Source organism: Dendrobates tinctorius, unplaced genomic scaffold (genome assembly GCF_039654945.1).
Source record: "Dendrobates tinctorius isolate UK_male_01 unplaced genomic scaffold, ASM3965494v1 ptg000028l, whole genome shotgun sequence".
Lineage (NCBI taxonomy): Eukaryota > Metazoa > Chordata > Amphibia > Anura > Dendrobatidae > Dendrobates > Dendrobates tinctorius.
Window position 1 is genome coordinate 90,757,501 of NW_027361696.1, and position 25,049 is coordinate 90,782,549.

The 25,049-nt window shown below is 45.5% G+C and overlaps 1 protein-coding gene across 1 annotated transcript in view; it reads left to right on the forward strand.

The window, feature by feature from the left end:
- Positions 1 to 25,049, forward strand: part of ODAD1 (outer dynein arm docking complex subunit 1) — a 263,115-nt gene that overhangs the window by 39,600 nt on the left and 198,466 nt on the right. The window contains exons 4-5 of the mRNA XM_073571160.1: positions 18,494 to 18,683; positions 22,015 to 22,137. Coding sequence (XP_073427261.1) covers positions 18,494 to 18,683; positions 22,015 to 22,137 — 313 coding nt within the window. The remainder of the gene's footprint in view (positions 1 to 18,493; positions 18,684 to 22,014; positions 22,138 to 25,049) is intronic.

Here is a 25,049-nt window from a genome sequence, read left to right on the forward strand (position 1 = left end):
CCAACCAGTAGTCGTCATCGTTCATCATTTTGGCAATGCGGGGGTCCCTTTTTAGGATCCGCAAGGCATAATCTGACATGTGGGCCAATGTTCCCGGTGTCAATGATGCACTGCGAGTGCTGGGTGGAGGAGCACTTTCTGGCAAATCCACATCCCTCCAGTCACGCACAAACCCTGTACCAGACCTTGCCACGCCAACATTTTCACTTGCCCCACGAGATGCATCCTCCTCCCCTAAGTAATCATCCCCATCATCCTCCTCCTCCTCCTCCTCTTCTTCCTCCACCTCGTCCAGTAGAGGTCCCTGAGCAGACAATGGCTGAATGTCATCAAGGATTCCCTCCTCCTCTTCCTCCTCATCAACATTGGCTGCAGACGCCTGCTCCTTAAGGTGCATCAAAGTTTGCATGAGCAGACGCATAAGTGGGATGCTCATGCTTAGGATGGCGTCGTCTGCGCTTACCAGCCGTGTGCATTCCTCAAAACACTGAAGGACTTTACAAAGGTCTTTCAGCTTCGACCACTGCACGCCTGTCAACTCCATGTCTGCTCTCAAAGTGCCTGGCCGTGTATCCTCCCACAAATGCATTATGGCCTGCCTCTGCTCGCACAGCCGCTCCACCATGTGCAGGGTGGAGTTCCACCTTGTTGCAATGTCGATAATGAGGCGGTGGTTGGGAAGGTGGAGCAATCGCTGCAGCTTCTGCATACGAACGGAGTGTACAGGCGACCGGCGGATGTGCGTGCACAGTCTTCGCACCTTCTGGAGCAGGGCTGTTAACTCCGGATAATTTTTGAGGAAGCACTGCACCACCAGGTTCAAGGTGTGAGCCAAGCAAGGTATGTGGCTGAGTTTTGAAAGGGCTATGGCTGCCACAAAATTACGGCCGTTATCACTAACTACCTTGCCTGCCTCAAGATGTACACTGCCCAGCCATGACTCAGTTTGTCGCTTCAAGTACTCGGCCAGCACCTCGGCGGTGTGTCTGTCGCCCAAACACATCATCTGCAACACAGCCTGCTGACGCTTTCCACTAGCTGCTCGATAGGGGGACACATCGTGTGCAACAGTGGCAGCTGCAGATGGAGTGCTCGTACGACTGCGCTCTGTGGACGAGCTGTCGCTTCTGGAGGAGGAGGAGGAGGAGGAGGGTCGAACGCCTACAGCCAACTGTTTCCTAGACCGTGGGCTAGGCAGCACTGTCCCACCACCGCTGTCCTCTGTGGACCCTGCATCCACCACATTAACCCAGTGCGCAGTGATGGACACGTAACGGCCCTGGCCATGCCGACTGGACCATGCATCAGTTGCGAGGTGCACCTTTCCGCTCACTGACTGCTTGAGTGCATGGACAATGCGGTCTTTCACATGATGGTGGAGGGCTGGGATGGCTTTGCGAGAGAAGAAGTGGCGACTGGGTAGGTCATAGCGTGGTACTGCATAGGCCAGGAGTTCGCGGAAAGCTGTGCTTTCCACCAACCGAAAGGGCATCATCTCAAACGAGATTAGTTTGGCAATGTGGGCGTTCAAACCCAGTGTACGCGGATGAGAGACTGAGTACTTTCTTGACCTACTCATAGTGTCTGGGAGGGTGAGCTGGACTTGAGAGCTGCATATGGTGGAAGTAGCGGTGGACAGGGCGGACTGAGAGAGGGTTGATGATGGTGATGGAGTTGGTGTTCTTTCTGATGGCCTAGAATCAGTCTTTCGTTGATATAACAGTGGGATTCCCTGACTGCTGTGGCCTTGCAACGACACCTCAACATTTGCTGCTGTGCTAACCGGTGGGCTTACAGTGGGGGAAACAATGTAGCGTTGCTGACTACCTTCGTTGTGATCAGTTGCACATGTGGCACTTGAGGTTTGGTGTTGTGTCCACGCTTGCAAGTGCATGCTGGTTAAATGTCTAAGCATGCAACTGGTATTCAAATTTTTCAGATTTTTCCCTCGGCTAAAGGTCTTTGCGCACTTCTTACAGATAACCTTGGCCTGATCATGAGGATTTTGGTCAAAAAACTGCCACACTGCACTCTTCCTACTTTGGCAGACATTTTGCGGCCTAGCACGCTGTGATCTTTTGACCCTCTGGACAAGCTGTCCAGCAACTCTTTTGATGTTTGGAACCTGTCTTTGGAGTGCTCCGGGCCTGCCAGATAACAGCTGTTGCGATGTCGATGTCTGCTGTGGATGCTCCTCATCTGAGCTATTGGAAGCAGCACCCTCTTCCCCCAATGGATGCCAATCTGGGTCAACAACTGGGTCATCCATCACCTCCTCTTCTATGTCATGTGCACCTTTCTCTGTGTCACCGTGTATGGTGGTATAGTGTGCGGGAAGGGGCACCTGAGTCTCATCAGGGTCAAAATCTGGCTGCGAGGACAATGTAGTGCTCTGAGTGAATGTACCAGCAGAATCATCCATCAGCGGCTGTGCATCAGTGCACTCCATGTCAGATTCATCTTGGCCTGGGTAATTCACCATTTGACTTGATAATACAGGCATGGTATGTGAAAACAGCTCCATGGAGTAATCAGTAGTATGGCCTGCGTCATCCTTCAATCTTGGTTGGGGTGAAGGACACAAGGAAAGGTGTGGTTCAGGAACATGAGCCTCCAATGACGACTCAGTGCTTTTACTTTTTACAACTGAAGAAGAGGAGGCGATAGAGCTGGAGGCTGAGTCAGCAATGTAAGACAAAACTTTTTCTTGATGCTCTGGCTTTAAAAGCAGTTTGCCAACTCCTAGAAAACTAAGCGTTCGAGGCCTTATGTAGACAGACGATGACGCAGGGTCAGCACCTCCTGCATTTGGTCCTATTTTGCTCTTGCCACTACCATCAGATCCACCACCAACACCATCATTACCAGCTGCCAACCCCCGCCCAATTCCACGGCCTCTTCCACCAGCCTTCCTCATTTTTGGTAGAAATGTAGACAAAATCCAACAAACTATATAGTAGTAATGTAAAACAAGGTACAAGGTGTCTATAGGACAGGGGAGTTTTAGAATTTCTGCACACACTTGTGGACAGTGGACACTTGTGGATTGTGTGCGGCCCACTGATATCTGAGCGCTATGTGACACGCTCGATGGCACAGCTGCCTGTGACCAAAGTGACGAGAGGATAATGGAGATTTTGAATCTCTGCGTACACTTGTGGACAGTGGACACTTGTGGATTGTGTGCGGCCCACTGATATCTGAGCGCTATGTGACACGCTCGATGGCACAGCTGCCTGTGACCAAAGTGACGAGAGGATAATGGAGATTTTGAATCTCTGCGTACACTTTTGGACACTGGACACTTGTGGATTGTGTGCGGCCCACTGATATCTGAGCGCTATGTGACACGCTCGATGGCACAGCTGCCTGTGACCAAAGTGACGAGAGGATAATGGAGATTTTGAATCTCTGCGTACACTTTTGGACACTGGACACTTGTGGATTGTGTGCGGCCCACTGATATCTGAGCGCTATGTGACACGCTCGATGGCACAGCTGCCTGTGACCAAAGTGACGAGAGGATAATGGAGATTTTGAATCTCTGCGTACACTTGTGGACAGTGGACACTTGTGGATTGTGTGCGGCCCACTGATATCTGAGCGCTATGTGACACGCTCGATGGCACAGCTGCCTGTGACCAAAGTGACGAGAGGATAATGGAGATTTTGAATCTCTGCGTACACTTGTGGACAGTGGACACTTGTGGATTGTGTGCGGCCCACTGATATCTGAGCGCTATGTGACACGCTCGATGGCACAGCTGCCTGTGACCAAAGTGACGAGAGGATAATGGAGATTTTGAATCTCTGCGTACACTTGTGGACAGTGGACACTTGTGGATTGTGTGCGGCCCACTGATATCTGAGCGCTATGTGACACGCTCGATGGCACAGCTGCCTGTGACCAAAGTGACGAGAGGATAATGGAGATTTTGAATCTCTGCGTACACTTTTGGACACTGGACACTTGTGGATTGTGTGCGGCCCACTGATATCTGAGCGCTATGTGACACGCTCGATGGCACAGCTGCCTGTGACCAAAGTGACGAGAGGATAATGGAGATTTTGAATCTCTGCGTACACTTTTGGACACTGGACACTTGTGGATTGTGTGCGGCCCACTGATATCTGAGCGCTATGTGACACGCTCGATGGCACAGCTGCCTGTGACCAAAGTGACGAGAGGATAATGGAGATTTTGAATCTCTGCGTACACTTTTGGACACTGGACACTTGTGGATTGTGTGCGGCCCACTGATATCTGAGCGCTATGTGACACGCTCGATGGCACAGCTGCCTGTGACCAAAGTGACGAGAGGATAATGGAGATTTTGAATCTCTGCGTACACTATTGGACAGTGGACACTTGTGGATTGTGTGCGGCCCACTGATATCTGAGCGCTATGTGACACGCTCGATGGCACAGCTGCCTGTGACCAAAGTGACGAGAGGATAATGGAGATTTTGAATCTCTGCGTACACTATTGGACAGTGGACACTTGTGGATTGTGTGCGGCCCACTGATATCTGAGCGCTATGTGACACGCTCGATGGCACAGCTGCCTGTGACCAAAGTGACTAGAGGATAATGGAGATTTTGAATCTCTGCGTACACTTTTGGACACTGGACACTTGTGGATTGTGTGCAGCCCACTGATATCTGAGCGCTATGTGACACGCTCGATGGCACAGCTGCCTGTGACCAAAGTGACGAGAGGATAATGGAGATTTTGAATCTCTGCGTACACTTTTGGACACTGGACACTTGTGGATTGTGTGCGGCCCACTGATATCTGAGCGCTATGTGACACGCTCGATGGCACAGCTGCCTGTGACCAAAGTGACGAGAGGATAATGGAGATTTTGAATCTCTGCGTACACTATTGGACAGTGGACACTTGTGGATTGTGTGCGGCCCACTGATATCTGAGCGCTATGTGACACGCTCGATGGCACAGCTGCTTGTGACCAAAGTGACGAGAGGATAATGGAGATTTTGAATCTCTGCGTACACTTTTGGACACTGGACACTTGTGGATTGTGTGCGGCCCACTGATATCTGAGCGCTATGTGACACGCTCGATGGCACAGCTGCCTGTGACCAAAGTGACGAAAGGATAATGGAGATTTTGAATCTCTGCGTACACTATTGGACAGTGGACACTTGTGGATTGTGTGCGGCCCACTGATATCTGAGCGCTATGTGACACGCTCGATGGCACAGCTGCCTGTGACCAAAGTGACGAGAGGATAATGGAGATTTTGAATCTCTGCGTACACTATTGGACAGTGGACACTTGTGGATTGTGTGCGGCCCACTGATATCTGAGCGCTATGTGACACGCTCGATGGCACAGCTGCCTGTGACCAAAGTGACGAGAGGATAATGGAGATTTTGAATCTCTGCGTACACTTTTGGACACTGGACACTTGTGGATTGTGTGCGGCCCACTGATATCTGAGCGCTATGTGACACGCTCGATGGCACAGCTGCCTGTGACCAAAGTGACGAGAGGATAATGGAGATTTTGAATCTCTGCGTACACTTTTGGACACTGGACACTTGTGGATTGTGTGCGGCCCACTGATATCTGAGCGCTATGTGACACGCTCGATGGCACAGCTGCCTGTGACCAAAGTGACGAGAGGATAATGGAGATTTTGAATCTCTGCGTACACTATTGGACAGTGGACACTTGTGGATTGTGTGCGGCCCACTGATATCTGAGCGCTATGTGACACGCTCGATGGCACAGCTGCCTGTGACCAAAGTGACGAGAGGATAATGGAGATTTTGAATCTCTGCGTACACTTTTGGACACTGGACACTTGTGGATTGTGTGCGGCCCACTGATATCTGAGCGCTATGTGACACGCTCGATGGCACAGCTGCCTGTGACCAAAGTGACGAGAGGATAATGGAGATTTTGAATCTCTGCGTACACTTTTGGACAGTGGACACTTGTGGATTGTGTGCGGCCCACTGATATCTGAGCGCTATGTGACACGCTCGATGGCACAGCTGCCTGTGACCAAAGTGACGAGAGGATAATGGAGATTTTGAATCTCTGCGTACACTTTTGGACACTGGACACTTGTGGATTGTGTGCGGCCCACTGATATCTGAGCGCTATGTGACACGCTCGATGGCACAGCTGCCTGTGACCAAAGTGACGAGAGGATAATGGAGATTTTGAATCTCTGCGTACACTATTGGACAGTGGACACTTGTGGATTGTGTGCGGCCCACTGATATCTGAGCGCTATGTGACACGCTCGATGGCACAGCTGCCTGTGACCAAAGTGACGAGAGGATAATGGAGATTTTGAATCTCTGCGTACACTTTTGGACACTGGACACTTGTGGATTGTGTGCGGCCCACTGATATCTGAGCGCTATGTGACACGCTCGATGGCACAGCTGCCTGTGACCAAAGTGACGAGAGGATAATGGAGATTTTGAATCTCTGCGTACACTTTTGGACAGTGGACACTTGTGGATTGTGTGCGGCCCACTGATATCTGAGCGCTATGTGACACGCTCGATGGCACAGCTGCCTGTGACCAAAGTGACGAGAGGATAATGGAGATTTTGAATCTCTGCGTACACTATTGGACAGTGGACACTTGTGGATTGTGTGCGGCCCACTGATATCTGAGCGCTATGTGACACGCTCGATGGCACAGCTGCCTGTGACCAAAGTGACGAGAGGATAATGGAGATTTTGAATCTCTGCGTACACTTTTGGACACTGGACACTTGTGGATTGTGTGCGGCCCACTGATATCTGAGCGCTATGTGACACGCTCGATGGCACAGCTGCCTGTGACCAAAGTGACGAGAGGATAATGGAGATTTTGAATCTCTGCGTACACTATTGGACAGTGGACACTTGTGGATTGTGTGCGGCCCACTGATATCTGAGCGCTATGTGACACGCTCGATGGCACAGCTGCCTGTGACCAAAGTGACGAGAGGATAATGGAGATTTTGAATCTCTGCGTACACTTTTGGACACTGGACACTTGTGGATTGTGTGCAGCCCACTGATATCTGAGCGCTATGTGACACGCTCGATGGCACAGCTGCCTGTGACCAAAGTGACGAGAGGATAATGGAGATTTTGAATCTCTGCGTACACTTTTGGACACTGGACACTTGTGGATTGTGTGCGGCCCACTGATATCTGAGCGCTATGTGACACGCTCGATGGCACAGCTGCCTGTGACCAAAGTGACGAGAGGATAATGGAGATTTTGAATCTCTGCGTACACTATTGGACAGTGGACACTTGTGGATTGTGTGCGGCCCACTGATATCTGAGCGCTATGTGACACGCTCGATGGCACAGCTGCTTGTGACCAAAGTGACGAGAGGATAATGGAGATTTTGAATCTCTGCGTACACTTTTGGACACTGGACACTTGTGGATTGTGTGCGGCCCACTGATATCTGAGCGCTATGTGACACGCTCGATGGCACAGCTGCCTGTGACCAAAGTGACGAAAGGATAATGGAGATTTTGAATCTCTGCGTACACTATTGGACAGTGGACACTTGTGGATTGTGTGCGGCCCACTGATATCTGAGCGCTATGTGACACGCTCGATGGCACAGCTGCCTGTGACCAAAGTGACGAGAGGATAATGGAGATTTTGAATCTCTGCGTACACTATTGGACAGTGGACACTTGTGGATTGTGTGCGGCCCACTGATATCTGAGCGCTATGTGACACGCTCGATGGCACAGCTGCCTGTGACCAAAGTGACGAGAGGATAATGGAGATTTTGAATCTCTGCGTACACTTTTGGACACTGGACACTTGTGGATTGTGTGCGGCCCACTGATATCTGAGCGCTATGTGACACGCTCGATGGCACAGCTGCCTGTGACCAAAGTGACGAGAGGATAATGGAGATTTTGAATCTCTGCGTACACTTTTGGACACTGGACACTTGTGGATTGTGTGCGGCCCACTGATATCTGAGCGCTATGTGACACGCTCGATGGCACAGCTGCCTGTGACCAAAGTGACGAGAGGATAATGGAGATTTTGAATCTCTGCGTACACTATTGGACAGTGGACACTTGTGGATTGTGTGCGGCCCACTGATATCTGAGCGCTATGTGACACGCTCGATGGCACAGCTGCCTGTGACCAAAGTGACGAGAGGATAATGGAGATTTTGAATCTCTGCGTACACTTTTGGACACTGGACACTTGTGGATTGTGTGCGGCCCACTGATATCTGAGCGCTATGTGACACGCTCGATGGCACAGCTGCCTGTGACCAAAGTGACGAGAGGATAATGGAGATTTTGAATCTCTGCGTACACTTTTGGACACTGGACACTTGTGGATTGTGTGCGGCCCACTGATATCTGAGCGCTATGTGACACGCTCGATGGCACAGCTGCCTGTGACCAAAGTGACGAGAGGATAATGGAGATTTTGAATCTCTGCGTACACTTTTGGACACTGGACACTTGTGGATTGTGTGCGGCCCACTGATATCTGAGCGCTATGTGACACGCTCGATGGCACAGCTGCCTGTGACCAAAGTGACGAGAGGATAATGGAGATTTTGATTCTCTGCGTACACTTTTGGACACTGGACACTTGTGGATTGTGTGCGGCCCACTGATATCTGAGCGCTATGTGACACGCTCGATGGCACAGCTGCCTGTGACCAAAGTGACGAGAGGATAATGGAGATTTTGAATCTCTGCGTACACTTTTGGACACTGGACACTTGTGGATTGTGTGCGGCCCACTGATATCTGAGTGCTATGTGACACGCTCGTTGGCACAGCTGCCTGTGACCAAAGTGACGAGAGGATAATGGAGATTTTGAATCTCTGCGTACACTTTTGGACAGTGGACACTTGTGGATTGTGTGCGGCCCACTGATATCTGAGCGCTATGTGACACGCTCGATGGCACAGCTGCCTGTGACCAAAGTGACGAGAGGATAATGGAGATTTTGAATCTCTGCGTACACTTTTGGACACTGGACACTTGTGGATTGTGTGCGGCCCACTGATATCTGAGCGCTATGTGACACGCTCGATGGCACAGCTGCCTGTGACCAAAGTGACGAGAGGATAATGGAGATTTTGAATCTCTGCGTACACTTTTGGACACTGGACACTTGTGGATTGTGTGCGGCCCACTGATATCTGAGCGCTATGTGACACGCTCGATGGCACAGCTGCCTGTGACCAAAGTGACGAGAGGATAATGGAGATTGGATTGCTTTTAAAAAAGCAGTTTGCAGAGCAGTGGGTAAACAGCAATGCCAGCGTGTCAGGAAGCCTTAGAAGGCAGCCCAACAACCAACACCACTGATACACCACAATATAGCCTCCCCTTGCACTGCACACACAGTGACTTGTGTGTTGTGCAGGCCAAATCGCTAGCAGCAGAAGCAGTTTTTTTGTCTTCTTCCCTGCCTAACGCTCTCCCTACAGAATCAGCAGCAACCTCTCCCTATACTAAGATCGGCAGAAGTAAGATGGCGGTCGGCGTGCACGCCCTTTTATACCCCCTGTGACGCCCACCAAAGCAAGCCAATCAGTTGCATGCCCTTCTGAAAGATGGTGGTGACCCGTGCCTATGTCATCACGTTGCCCACAGTGTCCGTGGATCCTGATTGGCTGAAAAAGAGCGCAAAACAAACTTTTGAAACGCGACTTTGGCGCGTAAGTCGCCGACCTCGTGGCCGACCTCATCCTAGGGTCGGGTTTCGTTTCATGAAACCCGACTTTGCTAAAAGTCAGCGACTTTTGAATTTTTTCGACCCGTTTCGCTCAACTCTAGTGGTCACCAAATATTGATATGATTTATATTTCGAGAAAACAAATGTAGGAAAGTCTGCACTAAGTTACGAGTGGCTGTCACATTACCTGGTTTGAACCCCATAAAAAACATTTATGGAATTTGAAAAAGATGGTTGCAGAATATAAACCCATGAATATTAGTAAACTGGAGGCTATTGCCAATGAGGAATGGGCTAAGATTCCTCAGGAACGCTGCCAGAAACTGGTATCTGGCTTTGCTCTACTATGTGCCAAAAGTATTTGTCAAGAGGGTGACTAATTTAGAGTTGGCAGTAGTCGGTAAAAGTTGCATTTTATGTTGAATTTGGAGAGAACATATGTTGTATCGATCGTGTATCAGTCATGTTGAGCTATTTACAGTACAACTTTTGAAATAAATGGAAAAAGAACAAAGTTTGCTAATAAACAATTTTAAATGTGGGTTCAATCATTTTAGTTGCAACTATGAAAAACTTATATACAGGCTACAGCATCAGAGATATAACACACGTATGAGGTATAACCCCTCAGTGCAAAATGACATTTAGCACAAAATGACGTTCTTGAACGTGAGGGTTGGTGTTATTGAGTGTGGAGGGGGCTCACATTGACGTTGGATTTGCTATATTGATGTCATCTGGCTCTAACAGCAGTGGCCGAAGCTGAGAGCTAATGGCTGCTGTTAACCATTCACATACTGCTATTAATCTCTGATTGCAGCATATAAATGGAGCAGTTTGCAATGAGGCACAATCAGTCATCGATTCCCTGCAATGCAAGCTCAGGGCACCAATGGGTTCCCCTAACAGCTGGGAACCTTCAGCAGCCTACCACTGCCATGTTGCCACAGGCTGAGTTTCATAACAGAGCGCAATTTTCGTTGTTTACTTTGATTTTACAGTATATAGTATAAGTGATCGGACAATCGCTGGTTCAAGTTCCCTAAGGTCACTAAAAAATAAAGTAAAATAACAAGAAATAAGGCTTGTTATAACTTGTGAGAGCGCTTGTTATTATGCAGGGCGGACACTTTGCTCGTGCAGTGACCATGTGATGTGAAATGATGTCAACCATATTTGCAACTGTGATATCGTCTGTCATTTACAACACAATATCACATCATATTAATGCAGATCAAATTTGTAACCACCCAAAGGCTATTCTACTGTATAATGTTTTTTGCTTAATCCCTTAACCCCCGGGCCATTTTCCGTTTTGCGTTTTCGTTTTTAGCTCCCTTGCTTCCCAGAGCCATAACCTTTTTTTATTTTTTGGTCACTATGGCTATGTGAGGGTTTTTTTTTGCAGGTTGAGGGCTTATTTTTGCGCTCCGAGCTGAAGTTTTTATTGATACAATTTTGGTGTAGATATAATGTTTTGATCGCCTGTTATTGCATTTTATTGCAATGTAGTGGTGACCAAAAAACTTAATTCCGGCATTTTTAATATTTTTTTGTTACGCCGTTTAGCGATCGGGTTAATTTTTTTTAATATTAATAGATCGGGCGATTCTGAAAGCGGTGAGATCAAATATGTGTATATTTGAATTTTTTTATTTTATTTTGAATGGGATGAAAGAGGGGTGATTTGAACATTTATATTTTTAAAAATATTTTTAAAAACTTTTTTTTTTTTTTACATTTTGCATGCTTCAATAGTCTTCATGGGAGACTAGAAGCTGCAATACTGTAATCGCCTCTGTTGCATACAGGCACCTGTGTGTAGCAGAAATGCTCACTTGCTATGATCGCCGCTCATAGCAATCTAGCAATGACAACTATAGAGGTCTGATGCAGACCTTTGGTTGTCATGCCGACCAATCAGTGACCCGCGATCATGTGACAAAGTCATGGATGGGAGGTATTAGCTTCCTGTAAGTGTGAGTTAAATTCCGCTGTCAGAGATTGACAGCAGCATTTATCTAGTTAACAGCCACGGGTGGATCACGATTCCACCCGTGGCTGTTGCGGGCACATGTCAGCTGTGTAGATCAGCTGTCATGTGCCCAGAAAGGTGCTGGCTCAGCACCACATGTCGGAAAGGGGTTAAAAGATGCACATACACTTCATACATATTATCTTTTATTGACTCTCTAAGTTCTAAGTATCATTCATTCAGTTGAATTGTCCAATTGTCCATTGGTGGAAGGACCATATGGGTATTGGCAGACATAACAAATTGTATTTAGGTTACTCAAATACATTATTTTTTATTTTATTGTGAATTTGGATAAAGTTGATATTTTGTTTGAAAATGTAGCAAGTACCTACAGTACTATGTCATAAACTGCCCAGGAACCTGATAATTTTACTATTCGCTCTCCTAGTGCCAATTATCGCCAAATGTACTTCGTACAGCCTGTCATCACTTCTGTCTGTCTTGTCAGGAGATACTTTTATGGTGACATAATGGCATCTAGCCCTCAGCAGAACAATGATATTTCATATTACACCTTCTGTAATGTTCTTCCTGCTCTTCTTATGAGTTCTGCAGATCTTTCAGCTGACAGAATGAAAAATTTAAGGCTTTGTCAGGTACCTGCTAACTATTAATGTCTTGTCATAGATGAAAAAAGGAAGAACACATAGCTAAAAAATAAAGAAGCCTCGTCCCTGAAGATTTGCAGCTTAAAGTGTTATAATTGTCTGTCTATGTTATCTAGAAAAACAAATATAGCCAGCACTTCCTAAAAAAATAAATATCCTGGAGGATAAATGTTGTGGCATGAACACAGTACTATATACTGTTTAGTGAACATAGTCTTATGCTGGGATGTTCAGCTCACAGATATCTCTCCTGAGTCCCCCACAACAGAGCGATTATGTGTATTCAATGGGGCGATATGAGAGAGCCGCTGTTATCTTACCAGGATACAGATCCTTCTCCCACCCGACATTGCCTGACATGGGAGAGACACGATGTCCCCATACACATCTGTTGGCTGGTTTGGCCGACTTTCAGTTAATGTGTTTGGGGGTGCCTTAAATAAAGAAGACCCTTCATTAGGTCAAAAGTGGTCATTTTTTGCCCTATGCAAATTGCCTCTTGAGAGAGAAAGAGGACTTGAACTCTATAGCACCACTTGTTGGTAGTAGCAATCCTACAAGTCACAATCAACCCTTTAACAAGTCTTGCAATATGACTTAGGATAAAAGCCAAATCAGAATCTCAATTTGCAGACATAGTGTTTCAGGCTATTGGCCCTCGTCAGTGCAAAGTATGAGAACTGATTTGGCTAGGTGAGAGGCTCCGGACTTAGGTCAAAGGGGTAAGGTTTCTCCTTGTGCAGAGTGACATACCAGCTCTGGCTTGTCAAGGTAAGGAGGCTTATTCGCTGTGGAAAGCTCCTCTGGGAAATTTAATATGCAAATTGCCTTTTCAGCGAGAAAGAGGACTTGAACTCTATAGCACCACGTGTTCATAGTAGCAATCCTACAAGTCACAATCAACCCTTTAACAAGTCTTGCAATATGATTTAGGATAAAAGCCAAATCAGAATCTCAATTTGCAGACACAGTGTTTCGGGCTTTTGGTCCTCGTCAGTGCAAAGTATGAGAACTGATTTGGCTAGGTGAGAGGCTCTGGACTGAGGTCTTAGGTTTCTCCTTGTGGAGAGTGACATACCAGCTAATTTTTTGCCCTTATTTTATTCTTGCTGCTGCTCCCCCTGAGCATTGCATATTGTTTGCTTCTTTAATATAGGTCAAGAAATATGGATGTTTGCATTTAGTGCTAATTATTATGGTCTTTACATAAAGGCATTGCTCTCAGAGTTCTTTGGAGGCATGTGTTTAGGCTGCTTTTGTATTATTACTTTGTGAGTAATGCCCTTTTGGTAAAGAAAAAATACCACTAAACAAAATGTCTCTGGGACCCTCATAGGGTGGTGTCACAAGGGTGTCACTCCCCCTGTGTTAGGCGTCGAATTTCTGCGTTTACTTTGCAGGGATCCAGACCCTCACGTTCTGCAGTCTCCTGCTGTTTATCTACTGCAGAGGAGATAGCAGAGGAGATTACCTTGCAGCAAATCTCTCCTGAGGCTAAAGGGGATTTTACACATAGCGATATCGCTAGCAATATCGCTAAAGCATCACCGATTTGGTGATGCAGCAGCGATATCGCTAGCGATATCGCTATATGTGATACTTACCTCCGACTGGCTCCCCCGCTGTCTGTCGCTGATCGCGCGAAATCGCGCAGCTCCATTTCTCGTCGGGCGCTTCCTGCTGGGCTTCCTGCTGGCGCCGACGAGTGACGCATGGACGGGGAGGACGTCAGGATCGCCTCGTCCCAAAGGTTAGTAACGACCGCTGTATCGCTGCTGCATCGCTGTGAGATCTGCCTGTGTGGCAGCTCACTAGTGACCATTTAGCGATGCACCAGCAATCCTGACCGGGTTGTATCATGGTCGGGATCGCTAGTGCATCGCTAAATGTAAAGGGGCCTTTAGTTCTTCTGCCCTCCTACTGAGCATGCTCATGGGACAATCTCCCATTGGAGAACGGGAGTTATGTGCTCAGGTCCTGCTCCAGATCTCTTTGGTCCATCTCAGAGATCTGGAGGCTTGCAGAAGGTCCCGGCTACTATAAAAGGCGTGCATGGCTGTTCTGCCATACGCTAGTATAGACTTACTTGCTGCTGTGTGCATGAGGATGGATGTATGATTCTGGTGAATAACTCATTATAAAACCCCTTCCCTCTGATATTACGTATGTGGTTAGGGACTGAGTTAGAATCAGCACCAGCGCTCCTCTGCTGCAACATCCACAGCTGCTAGCGTCCGACATTGCGCTTGCGTCATAGCTTTGTCGGTTAGCGGCAGTGTCCACGCCGCGCTGCAGTAGCAGCTCTCAGCGTTCGCAGCTGCGACGCTGCACACACCGTAGGTCTAGACGGACATAGTGCCGCCGTCTTGGGATTCTCATGTGACCTGATACCGTGTGTGTATTTATACTGAGTACTGTGACCTCAACAGGCTCAGTCTGTGTATTTGTGTTTATTTGCCATCTCTGTGACTTAACAGAGATTGCTCTGCGCACCTTGGTGACGTTTAACCCGGTGCGCATTACCACCATATTGCTCCTGCCACCACTTAGCAGCGGTTATATCACCTACTGCACGGTGGATCCCGAGCGGCGAACGCACTTTATTATTATTTTCATTTAGTGCGTTCCGCCGTTCCTAACACCCTGGAAGACCTGGAGTTAGAAGGTCACAACAGGTAATGAATCGCTGGTCCTCCTTAGAGACTGGGTGATTTGGGTTCTATTTTAAATGGATTTCCTTTCAGCCAGTGCGGAAAGGCATAATGACTCTTTCCATGCTAGCTGGTTGTTGTTCTCAACTGCAGCTACTGAGATCAACTCCTCTCCCTACTTATACTACTTATTCTAAATCTGGGTGTTTAGTCCTTGCCGGTGAAAGAATCTTCTTCCTGGAAAGTGTTGTGTTGTGTAGTTGGTAGCAGTAGTTGAAGTGCTCTGTGTGATTTAGGTTCGTGAGAGTTTTTCTTTCTTTATTCCTGTTTGGCTTGTTTATTCCTCCCTTTCCCTACCTTCCTCCCTACTTTTGGTGAACGTTTTTGCATAATAGTGGTTTTCAGTTATCACTGTCTGTCTTTGTGTCTGGTTTCCCTTACATTTCTGTGCCATGCCTCATGAAGTTGGAGAGAGGACAGATTAGGGTTTAACAGGAGGTTAACCAGGCCTCTCAACCTTTAAGAGTACCCCTGATATAGGGATAGGTAGGGCCCAGTTCCAGGGACAGTTTCAGGCCCCTCTCCATTAAAGTCACATCGTGACAGGTGGATTAGAAAAAAGAAAAAAAGCAGATTGCTCAGGAGATGAGCGAGAATACAATAAGAGCAAAAGCTCCTGACCTTGGCTTCGTATTCTGAACGTATACTGCCCGCCCCGACATCGGATTTCCTAACCTCGTCTTTGTTTATTCCTTCTGTGCTTTGCATCTGTGTCTCTGACTCTTCGGTCAGCTGCTGCAGTTCTGGGGACTGTCCTGGAGTGGCACCTGGTGGCTACCCTAAAGGCCCAAGTCTATCCTCACCATCAGAGGCTCTAGTCAAGACCAGGTAGCCACTTAGATACGCCCCTCTAGAGAAAGCCTGGCCAGTGGATCCACACCCACTGTCATTACATATTGCTAGAGTTAATTATGTGGAATTCAAAAAGAACCTAAGAACCTTTCCAAATGTACTTAGATTAGAATTCCACAACCCAAAATGCTACTATATAATTGAGCAAAACTCAGGAAAAAAGCCCTGCTTTTCTATGTAAGGATCAATTCTGATTTCTGAGATAAACATTTGAGAATATTGTGATTTAAAAGGAATATGTCAGCAGTTTTTTGCCATATAAGGGAGCACCATGATGTAAAGGCAGAAACCCCTATTCCAGTGATTTGTTATGTGCAAGGCTGTATTTTGCTGCATCAATTAGATCAGTGTTTTTCCAGCAGGAGATTATCACTGCAGGACTAGGTGTCTCATGCCTCATGGTCCAACCATGCCTTAAGCCCCCATCACACTAAGCGAGATCGCTAGCGAGATCGCTGCTGAGTCACAAGTTTTGTGACGCAACAGCGACTGTTATGAATGAGTCACCGTAGGAGGCAAAAACAGAAATACTAGCTAAGTCCAGAAAACCAGAGAAGTTGGCAGCTATCGGATTACAGACCCCTGAACCTATCAACAACAACTAGCAGTAGCCGTGGGGGGTTCCTACGGTGCCCTAGACCCCTCGATCACAGCCGGAGAACTGCCTAGCCTAAAGACAGAAAGGGAAATCTAAACTGCCCCAGAGCAGACCCCAAAGCAATAGGCAGCCCCCAACATATAATGACGGTGAAGCAAGATGAAAAATCACTCACACAGACAGAAAGATAGGCTGAGCAAATGATGGGCCCAAGCTAACTACATAGGACAGGATAGAAAAGCTGCTGTCTGTAATCCGCCAAAACCCTATCAAAACAAGAGCCAACAGCTGATAGGGAAAAAAGCCCTGAAGACGCTAGGCTTCATAAAGACTATATCAGAACTCAGGTATTTTCTGAAGACAGAGCAAAAAGGAATTCAGCTCACCCCAGCAGGGAATGGCAGAAATCCAGAAAAACAAAGCAAAACAAAACCAAAACACAAATGCAAAAAGTAGAGCAGAAAACTTAGCTTTTGAGGAGCAGGAATCAGACTGGTCTCCTAGAATCCCTCAGAGAGATCACCAGCAAGGCAGAAGGGCGTCGGCTGCCTTATATCCAGTCAGTAATTCCCATCACCCAGTCATCATCCTGCCCAGGTGCTTGGTAATCAGCCTCACTACCTTCCTTCACCAGAAGAGGGAGTTCATCAGACCTCAATGGTGAAGGGGAAAATGAACTCACAACAAGCGACCTCAGCAGCGATCCCGCTGTGTGTGACACCTATCAGCGACAGCCCCCCCCCGCCGGGTATCGCTGATCGTTCAGGAATTTCCTGGGCCTTTTTTTGATCGTTGGTCTCCCGCTGGCCAGCACGTATCGCTGCGTGTGGCAGCGGGAGACCATCGATCAGCGAGCTCCCAGCACTGTAAGCAGATGCTGGGAGCTGGTATCCAAGGTAAACAGCGGGTAACTAAGCGTGTGCGTCGCTTAGTTACCCGCTGTGCACCCTGAATACCAGCGTGCTCGTGCTGGGAGCTGGTATCCAATATAAACAGTGGGTAACTAAGCGACGCCCTCGCTTGTTACCCACATCGTCGCTGGTCCTGATCGCTGGTGAGATCTGCCTGTTTGACAGCTCACCAGCGATCATGTAGCGACACACCAGCGATCCTGACCAGGTCATATCGTTGTCGGGATCGCTGGTGCGTCGCTTAGTGTGACGGGGGGCTTTAACCATTGATTAGCAGCTTTTGGTCACTATACATTGTACACAGAAAGCTGTCAATCAGTGGTGTGGACAGGATTATAAACAGCTCAGCATTCCGAGCTCTGCAACATCTGCAGCAGAGAAAACTGATTCTATCACAACTCCTGTATAGTAAAACATTGCTATATTCAGGGTCTCAGACCCTAAAATCATGCTGCAGTTGGATTACATAGCAAAACCTGCTGACATATTCCCTTTAAAATTGCTCCCACCAGGGAAAACATAATGATGGTTAGTCCTGCCTAAATGGCTTATACAGTAGGCCAATGTGTGTACTTGTAAGGTTGCAGCTTTTCATAGTATTTAGATTGACTTACCTGTAGTTGATACCATCATCTAAGACACTATTCTACAATTCTATCTATACATGACACCGCCAAAAGGAAGTTACATTGAAATACAGTGTATTTGTTCTCAGGTATTCTTCCACAAAAAATATATATTATTTAGCGCCCAGTAGAAAACAGTATCAAGGTATAAATATGGTAATTTAACCTCAACGTAACAGTTTGGTAAGGCAGTAATAACTTCTACCAAAATAGCAGATGTTCTCTAAAATTTCCTTCTTATCACTGATAGATCATGCTGGTCTTCCCATGCTGTACTGAAGGCAGAAAATATTTAGTTTTATTCTACCTTTATTTTTTATTTATTATTATAATTATTTTTGTAAGGTGGCCATAGAATCAAATACATAATAACATCAAATACAGTCATATAAGCATAGCACAATGAATAACTTTGATGTTTGCAGAGCAGAGATGCATGCACTGGAAAGAGAGAGGGATGAACTGCTGAAGGATTTGAGGATCTCGGAGAGTCGAAGCAACCAGTCCCGTGACCAGGATCATCAGGAAAAGTTGCATTCTTTGCTAGAACAGAAGAATGAGCTAGATCAGCAGCTGGCCTCAGAGAAGCAAACAATTACTGATCTAGATCAAGAGGTATGACAAGATCCTTATAATCCAGCCTATTTTCCTGCAGGGTTGCACCAGACCTCTTTAAAATCTTTTTAGTAATGCTGATTATTGCCTTACCTTTGTGGTAGATATTCATTTTGCTGCTTTAGAGAAATCCATACTTGAAATTGTATTCTAATGAATTGCAAGTGCTATGGGCGGGCACTGCACTTCCAGCTCTCTTTCTTCTCTGACTTTTCCCCTCCATCTGCCTGCCTTCTGTCTCTGACTGATCGGTCATTGAAACAGGAGTGACCTGTCAGTCTGAGGCAAACAGGAGGCGGGGAAAAGACTGTTTTTTAGGTTGGTAGTAAGTGGAGATAATCTTTGCCAAACATAGGTCCAGGTTCATTAGCAAAATGGGGATATTGAGACACTATATTGATGATATATTGATCACTTGAAGCGGCACTTAACCTCAGTTATATGAATTTATCAATATTGTAAACAACAGCAGCCTGAACTTGAAGCTGACATTATCCTCACATTTCATTCCCTTTCTAGACATGGCCATTTTTAGAGATCCTTGTAATCGCATTCACACTACTGTTATAGGAAGAAGATGTCAACAAATAGACTATAAGATGCCAAAAATGCATGACCGGCCAACACCATTAAGGTGATCCCGAAAAGGAAATTTCTTTTCATGCAACAAAACTTGTTCAACCTTTAAATCTTTTAAAACACGTGCTATAGAACTAAAAAGTAGATTATGGGAAATAAATTACTCTAATAGAGTGATAAAGAGCATTTAAATTTGCTCTCAGAAGAAAAATGATAAGATCTTTTGACATCAACCCCAAAGTTGCCTTAAAAATGGTGCAAGGATGTCAAAGAGGATATTTCAGGAAAATCTTTTTACTCAAGTGGTTTCTGTTTAAAAACAATGCAAGTACACTGATGTCCAAAAGGCACCATGTGCATATACTGTACCTTTAAAGGATTTGTCAACTACTAGGACAACCCCTTCTTTATTAAAATGTTTGGCCCTCATAAAATAATAACGCCTATACTCACCTCCCGTGCTGCCGCTGTTCCAGCAGTGTTGGCACTCGTGGTCCCTCATGAGGTTGTTGAGACACGTGATGCCGTCGCCCAATCATCGCTGGCATCACTGTCCTCACCTTCAGACAAACTGAACATGAAGAGGAAGTCTGGGCTGCAGCTGATCTCGGACTTCCTCTTACTGCTCAATTCGACAGGGGGCTGGGACAGTGACGCTGTCGCAACAACAGCACGTGAGCCCTGAGAAATGGAGTGCTAACACCGCAAGAACAGCGCCGGAACGGGAAGTGAGTATAAGCTTTATTATTTTATGGGGGCCAAGTGAGGGGTGTGAAGTTGTCCAAGTAGAGGACAACTTCTTTAATTGGCTTACTTTTTGCCAGAAATTTGCTGCAAGGCATGTAAGAAAGATTTTTGGATTAAGTTGTGCTAGAATTCTGGCACATTCAGCTTCGCAAGTTTCTTCCATTGCATTTACTATTTAACTACTGATTTGTAAAAGAATTATGATCTTATGACCTTATTTGCCTTGTCAGCAGCTGTCTGACACTTAAAAGGGATCTATTAGTTATGAGGAAAATACTAAAACTTGTTGAAATAAAACCACTTTTCCCAAATGCACTCCTCAAAATTGATATTTCAACACCAAGAAGGAAAAATTGTGGAATTATTGATATCACAGCAGGTATAGAAATGTAAGTGATGAAAAAATGAATACAAATTTTCTGAAAACATCTACATTTATTCAGTAACAACTATGACTGTCATGAGCAGAAATCCCCGCACTTGCAGCCTTGACTGCTACAAATGAGGTGAATAATGGTTGTCTATGGAATGTTCTGCCATGTTGAATGCACTTGGACACCCAAATCTAAATAGGCACTAGAGAGGCCCAAGTAACATACATTCTGCCATCTCACATCATAACCCCAGGAATAGAACTGGTGTGATTCTCCCTCATGAAGGCCTCTTAATGACATTAACATATATTCTCCAGCTGGAGAACAGAATCTGGAATGGAGGTATAACCTCTTCAGCAATGTGACCTGACTTTGTTTTGGACATAGTGACAGCAGGGGATTGGTCTGGAGACCATATTGGCAATGCCATGAAGGGGCCTTCAGGAGGAAACATCACATCAGTCCCACTCTCGGGATTATGGTGTGAGGTGGCCTAATGTGCGATAGCTGGACCTCGTTAAACTAACATCTCAACGTTACATTGATTTGGTTGTGAAAACTGTGGTATGACCATTTTTCCAAGATGTAACGAGCCAATTTTCAATACAATAACACTAGGTCACATATTGCTTGTGCTAGTGTGAGCATCCTACATGGCCTAAATGTGCTACCATGGCTCACAGAGTCTCTGGACTTGTCTCCTATCGAGCACTTCTGGGACGTCATTGGTCGGCAGCCGCAAAGGGAGCTGCCAGTAGATGATCTTTCTGATTTACTGCCCAAGTGCATTCAGTGCAATAGAACATTCCTCAGGCAGACATTAATAACTTTATTGATAGGAACCAAGGCTGTAAGAGCGGGGATTAAATTGAGATTTTCAGAAAATTTTTTGTTTTCCATTTTTTCACTTGTATATCATTGCCATGTCTATCAATCCTGTGATTTCCATAACTCTTTGACTTTTCCTTCTTGGTGTTGCAGTTTTAATGTTGAGTAGTGTATAAATTATTAGCAAATGTGAAAGTTTACTGAGAAAAATTATCTAGTCATTTTCAGAGTGAGTAAAAAACCTTGTGAAAATCCCTTTACAGGGACATAAAGTGTGAAATTAGGGAGCTGAGTACATACAGGATCTGAATGGTAAAAGTAAGTATTGTACTCAGATCTGCAGAATTTTGGGTGAATAGATGAACTTGCCTTTTTGACATTTTGAAAAAAATATTTTTATAATAAATTCATCAAAAGAAAAATAGAAACATAATTAATTAACCAAACTAGCAAAATGAAAATTAGGTGAAAATGTTCTTCACGTTCCACCAGGTGTCTGAACTATACTGTATGCAGAATATTGTTATATGTCTTCTGTAAAACATTGTTCATAATGTTATACAGCTTACGTAAAAGAGGAGGGTGTAGATGATGCTAAAGGGTTAATTTGCCTGTGGGAAACATAGCTGCTAATAAAGGGTAGAAGGTTTTATTTCATAATTTTCCTGTTACTCAGTTTCTCTGGAGGAGGTAGGTCTTCATTAAGTTTCATGTCAGCTAAAGTACTTACCCAGTATTGACCATTTATTGACCATTTGAGTCACCCATACATTTAAATTAATTTGCAACATAATATATTCTAGATAAAATCTTGGGAAAAGAAACTTTCTAATCAGAGGAAGCTTGTTAGAGGATCTTCCGGATCTGCAAAGCTGAACACTCACAGTCAAAAAAATGTTAAGGTGATGGAGAATCGCTTGGATCGGGTATGTAATATGTAGTGCAGAATTGTCTTTGCTAGAAGGGCATCAAAGGTGATGCTATGTAAAAAAGTTCAAATAAGACTTCAAAAGGAATTTAAGGGGTTTGTCCATTACCTGGACAACTCTTCTCAACCCTCATGTTTCCTCTATGTTAAATAATAACACCATGTAATATAATAATACTCTCCTCTGATGCGGCTCTCTAATTTCATCTGGATGTATGAGATTCACCTGATGGCGGGGAGAGTCAAGCCAGCACTTATTGGCCGCAGGGATCTCGTGACATGACAATGTCACGAAAATCCTGGGAGAGACAGTGTCATCGCCGCTGCAATGACGCCAAAACTGGAGGCGAGTATAAATGTTATTATCTTAGAAGGGGGCAACATATGGATTGAGACAGTGTTGTCCGAGTAGTGGACAACCCCTTTAAGGAATCATTTCAAGATATTCTAAATGACCTGTAAGGGAATACAACTATCTTAGAAAAACAGACACCATATAAGAATTATAATGCTATTTTGGAACACATATGTAATTTGGAAAAAGAAACTAGCACTTGTAAAATGAAATTACTTGGAGGACAGATGGTGGCGAGGGTGCACATTTGTGGGATCCCTGGTAAGGTTTGAGATAACCGGTTGGTAAGATTTTTTAGAGAAACACATGTTGGTAAACCATCCAGAATCAAATTGCATCTAAATATTTATTGGGTCAACAGACTAAGGGAAAAACCCACTCAGTCACTAAGAGACATTTTTATGTGACTATTTTTTTAAAAAAATGTTTGAGGTCCGTGCATACGTTCATTTCTTTGCCTCAGCTTGCTGACTGGAAGTAATATGCAATCTATAAAGTACCACTCATATTACATTGTTAAGGTAAATGGGAATAATGGGAGGTCATTGAAACGTTGCAGTTATTAAACTTTTTGTAGTGTCTGGGTTTTTCAGTTCGGTTTATTGTGAAAAAAGTTGAGAACACATTTAAAGTAGTAATCTCAAGGTCTTAAATATATAAAGTTGCAAAGCGCTTGAAAAACTAGAAATTTTTCAATTTACCCCATATTTAGCACCTTCACAACCTTGGACATATCCATACATCCATACGTACTTACCTTACGGGGAGGAGCGTTGCCGCTACGCTTCTCTTCACGCCGGAGACCATTTGCAGTGTGTCTTCAGCAATATGGCGCCGGACAGCGTGGTTTATGCATGCGCGTACTCCAGCGCCGCACTCCTCCCCCAGTCTCTGGCAGAATGGGACAGCGCTGGAGCACAAGGAAGAAAGGTGAGTATAAATGTTGCAGTTTAATAGGGGTGAGGGGGACCATACATTTCAGGATTGGGGGGTGAGGGGACCATGCATACCAGGATTGGAAGGTGAAGGGACCATGCATACCAGGATTGGGGGGGTGAGGGGTCCATGCATACCAGGATTGGGGGGTGAGGGGACCATGCATACCAGGATTGGGGTTTGAGGGGACCATGCATACCAGGATTGGGGGGTGGGGGAACCATACATATCAGGATAGGGATGAGGGGGTACCATGCATACCAGGATTGGAGGGTGAGAGGACCATGCATACGAGGATTGGGGGAGTGAGGAGACCATGCATACCAGGATTGGGGAGTGAGGGGACCATGCATACCAGGATTGGGGGGATGAGGGGACCATGCATACCAGGATGGGGGGTTGAGGGGACCATGCATACCAGGATTGAGGGGTGAGGGGACCATACATACCTGAATAGGGATGAGGGTGTACCATGCATATCAGAATTGGGCGGTGAGGGGACCATGCATACCAGGATGAGAAATGGGGTACCATGCATACCAGGATTGAGGGGGTGAGGGGACCATACATACCAGAATAGGGATGAGGGGGCAATGCATACCATCATAGGGATGAGGGGGCCATGCATAGCAGGATAGGGATGAAGGGGTACCATGCATACCAGGATAGGGATGAGGGGGCCATGCATACTATTATAGGAATGAGGGGGCCATGCATAGCAGTATAGGGATGAAGGGATGCCATGCATACCAGGATAGGAGGGGGGCAGCACATACCAGGATGGAAGACCATATACCAATAAAAATGCTTGTCACCTGGGCATAGAATGGGTTCATAGCTAGTATAGTATATAATTGTATGTGATCTCCTTATGTACTGTATATAGTATATACACCTGTATCTCATCTCCTCCTGTCCATAGTATATACCTGTATTTCATCTCCTCCTGTATATAGTATATACTTGTATGTCATCTCCCCCTGTATATAGTATGTACCTGTATGTCATCTCTCCTGTATATAGTGTATACCTGTATGTCATCTCCCTTGTATATAACTGTATGTCATCTCCCTCTGTATATAGTATATACCTGTATGTCATCTCCCCCTGTATATAGTATATACCTGTATGTCATCTCCCCTGTATATACTTGTATGTAATCTCTCCTGTATATAGTATATACCTGTATGTTATCTCCCCTGTATATAGTATATACCTGTATGTCATCTCCCCTGTATAGTATATAACTGTATGTCATCTCCCACTGTATATAGTATATACCTGTATGTCATGTCCCCCTGCATATAGTATATACTTGGATGTCATCTCTCCTGTATATAGTATATACCTGTATGTCATCTCCCCTGTATAGTATATACCTGTATGTCATCTCCCTCTGTATATAGTATATACCTTTATGTCATTTCCCCCTGTATATAGTATATAACTGTATGTCATCTCCCTCTGTATATAGTATATACCTGTATGTCATCTCCCCATGTATATAGTATATACCTGTATGTCATCTCCCCCTGTATTTAGTATATACTTGTATGTCATCTCTCCTGTATATAGTATATACCTGTATGTTATCTCCCCTGTATATAGTATATACCTGT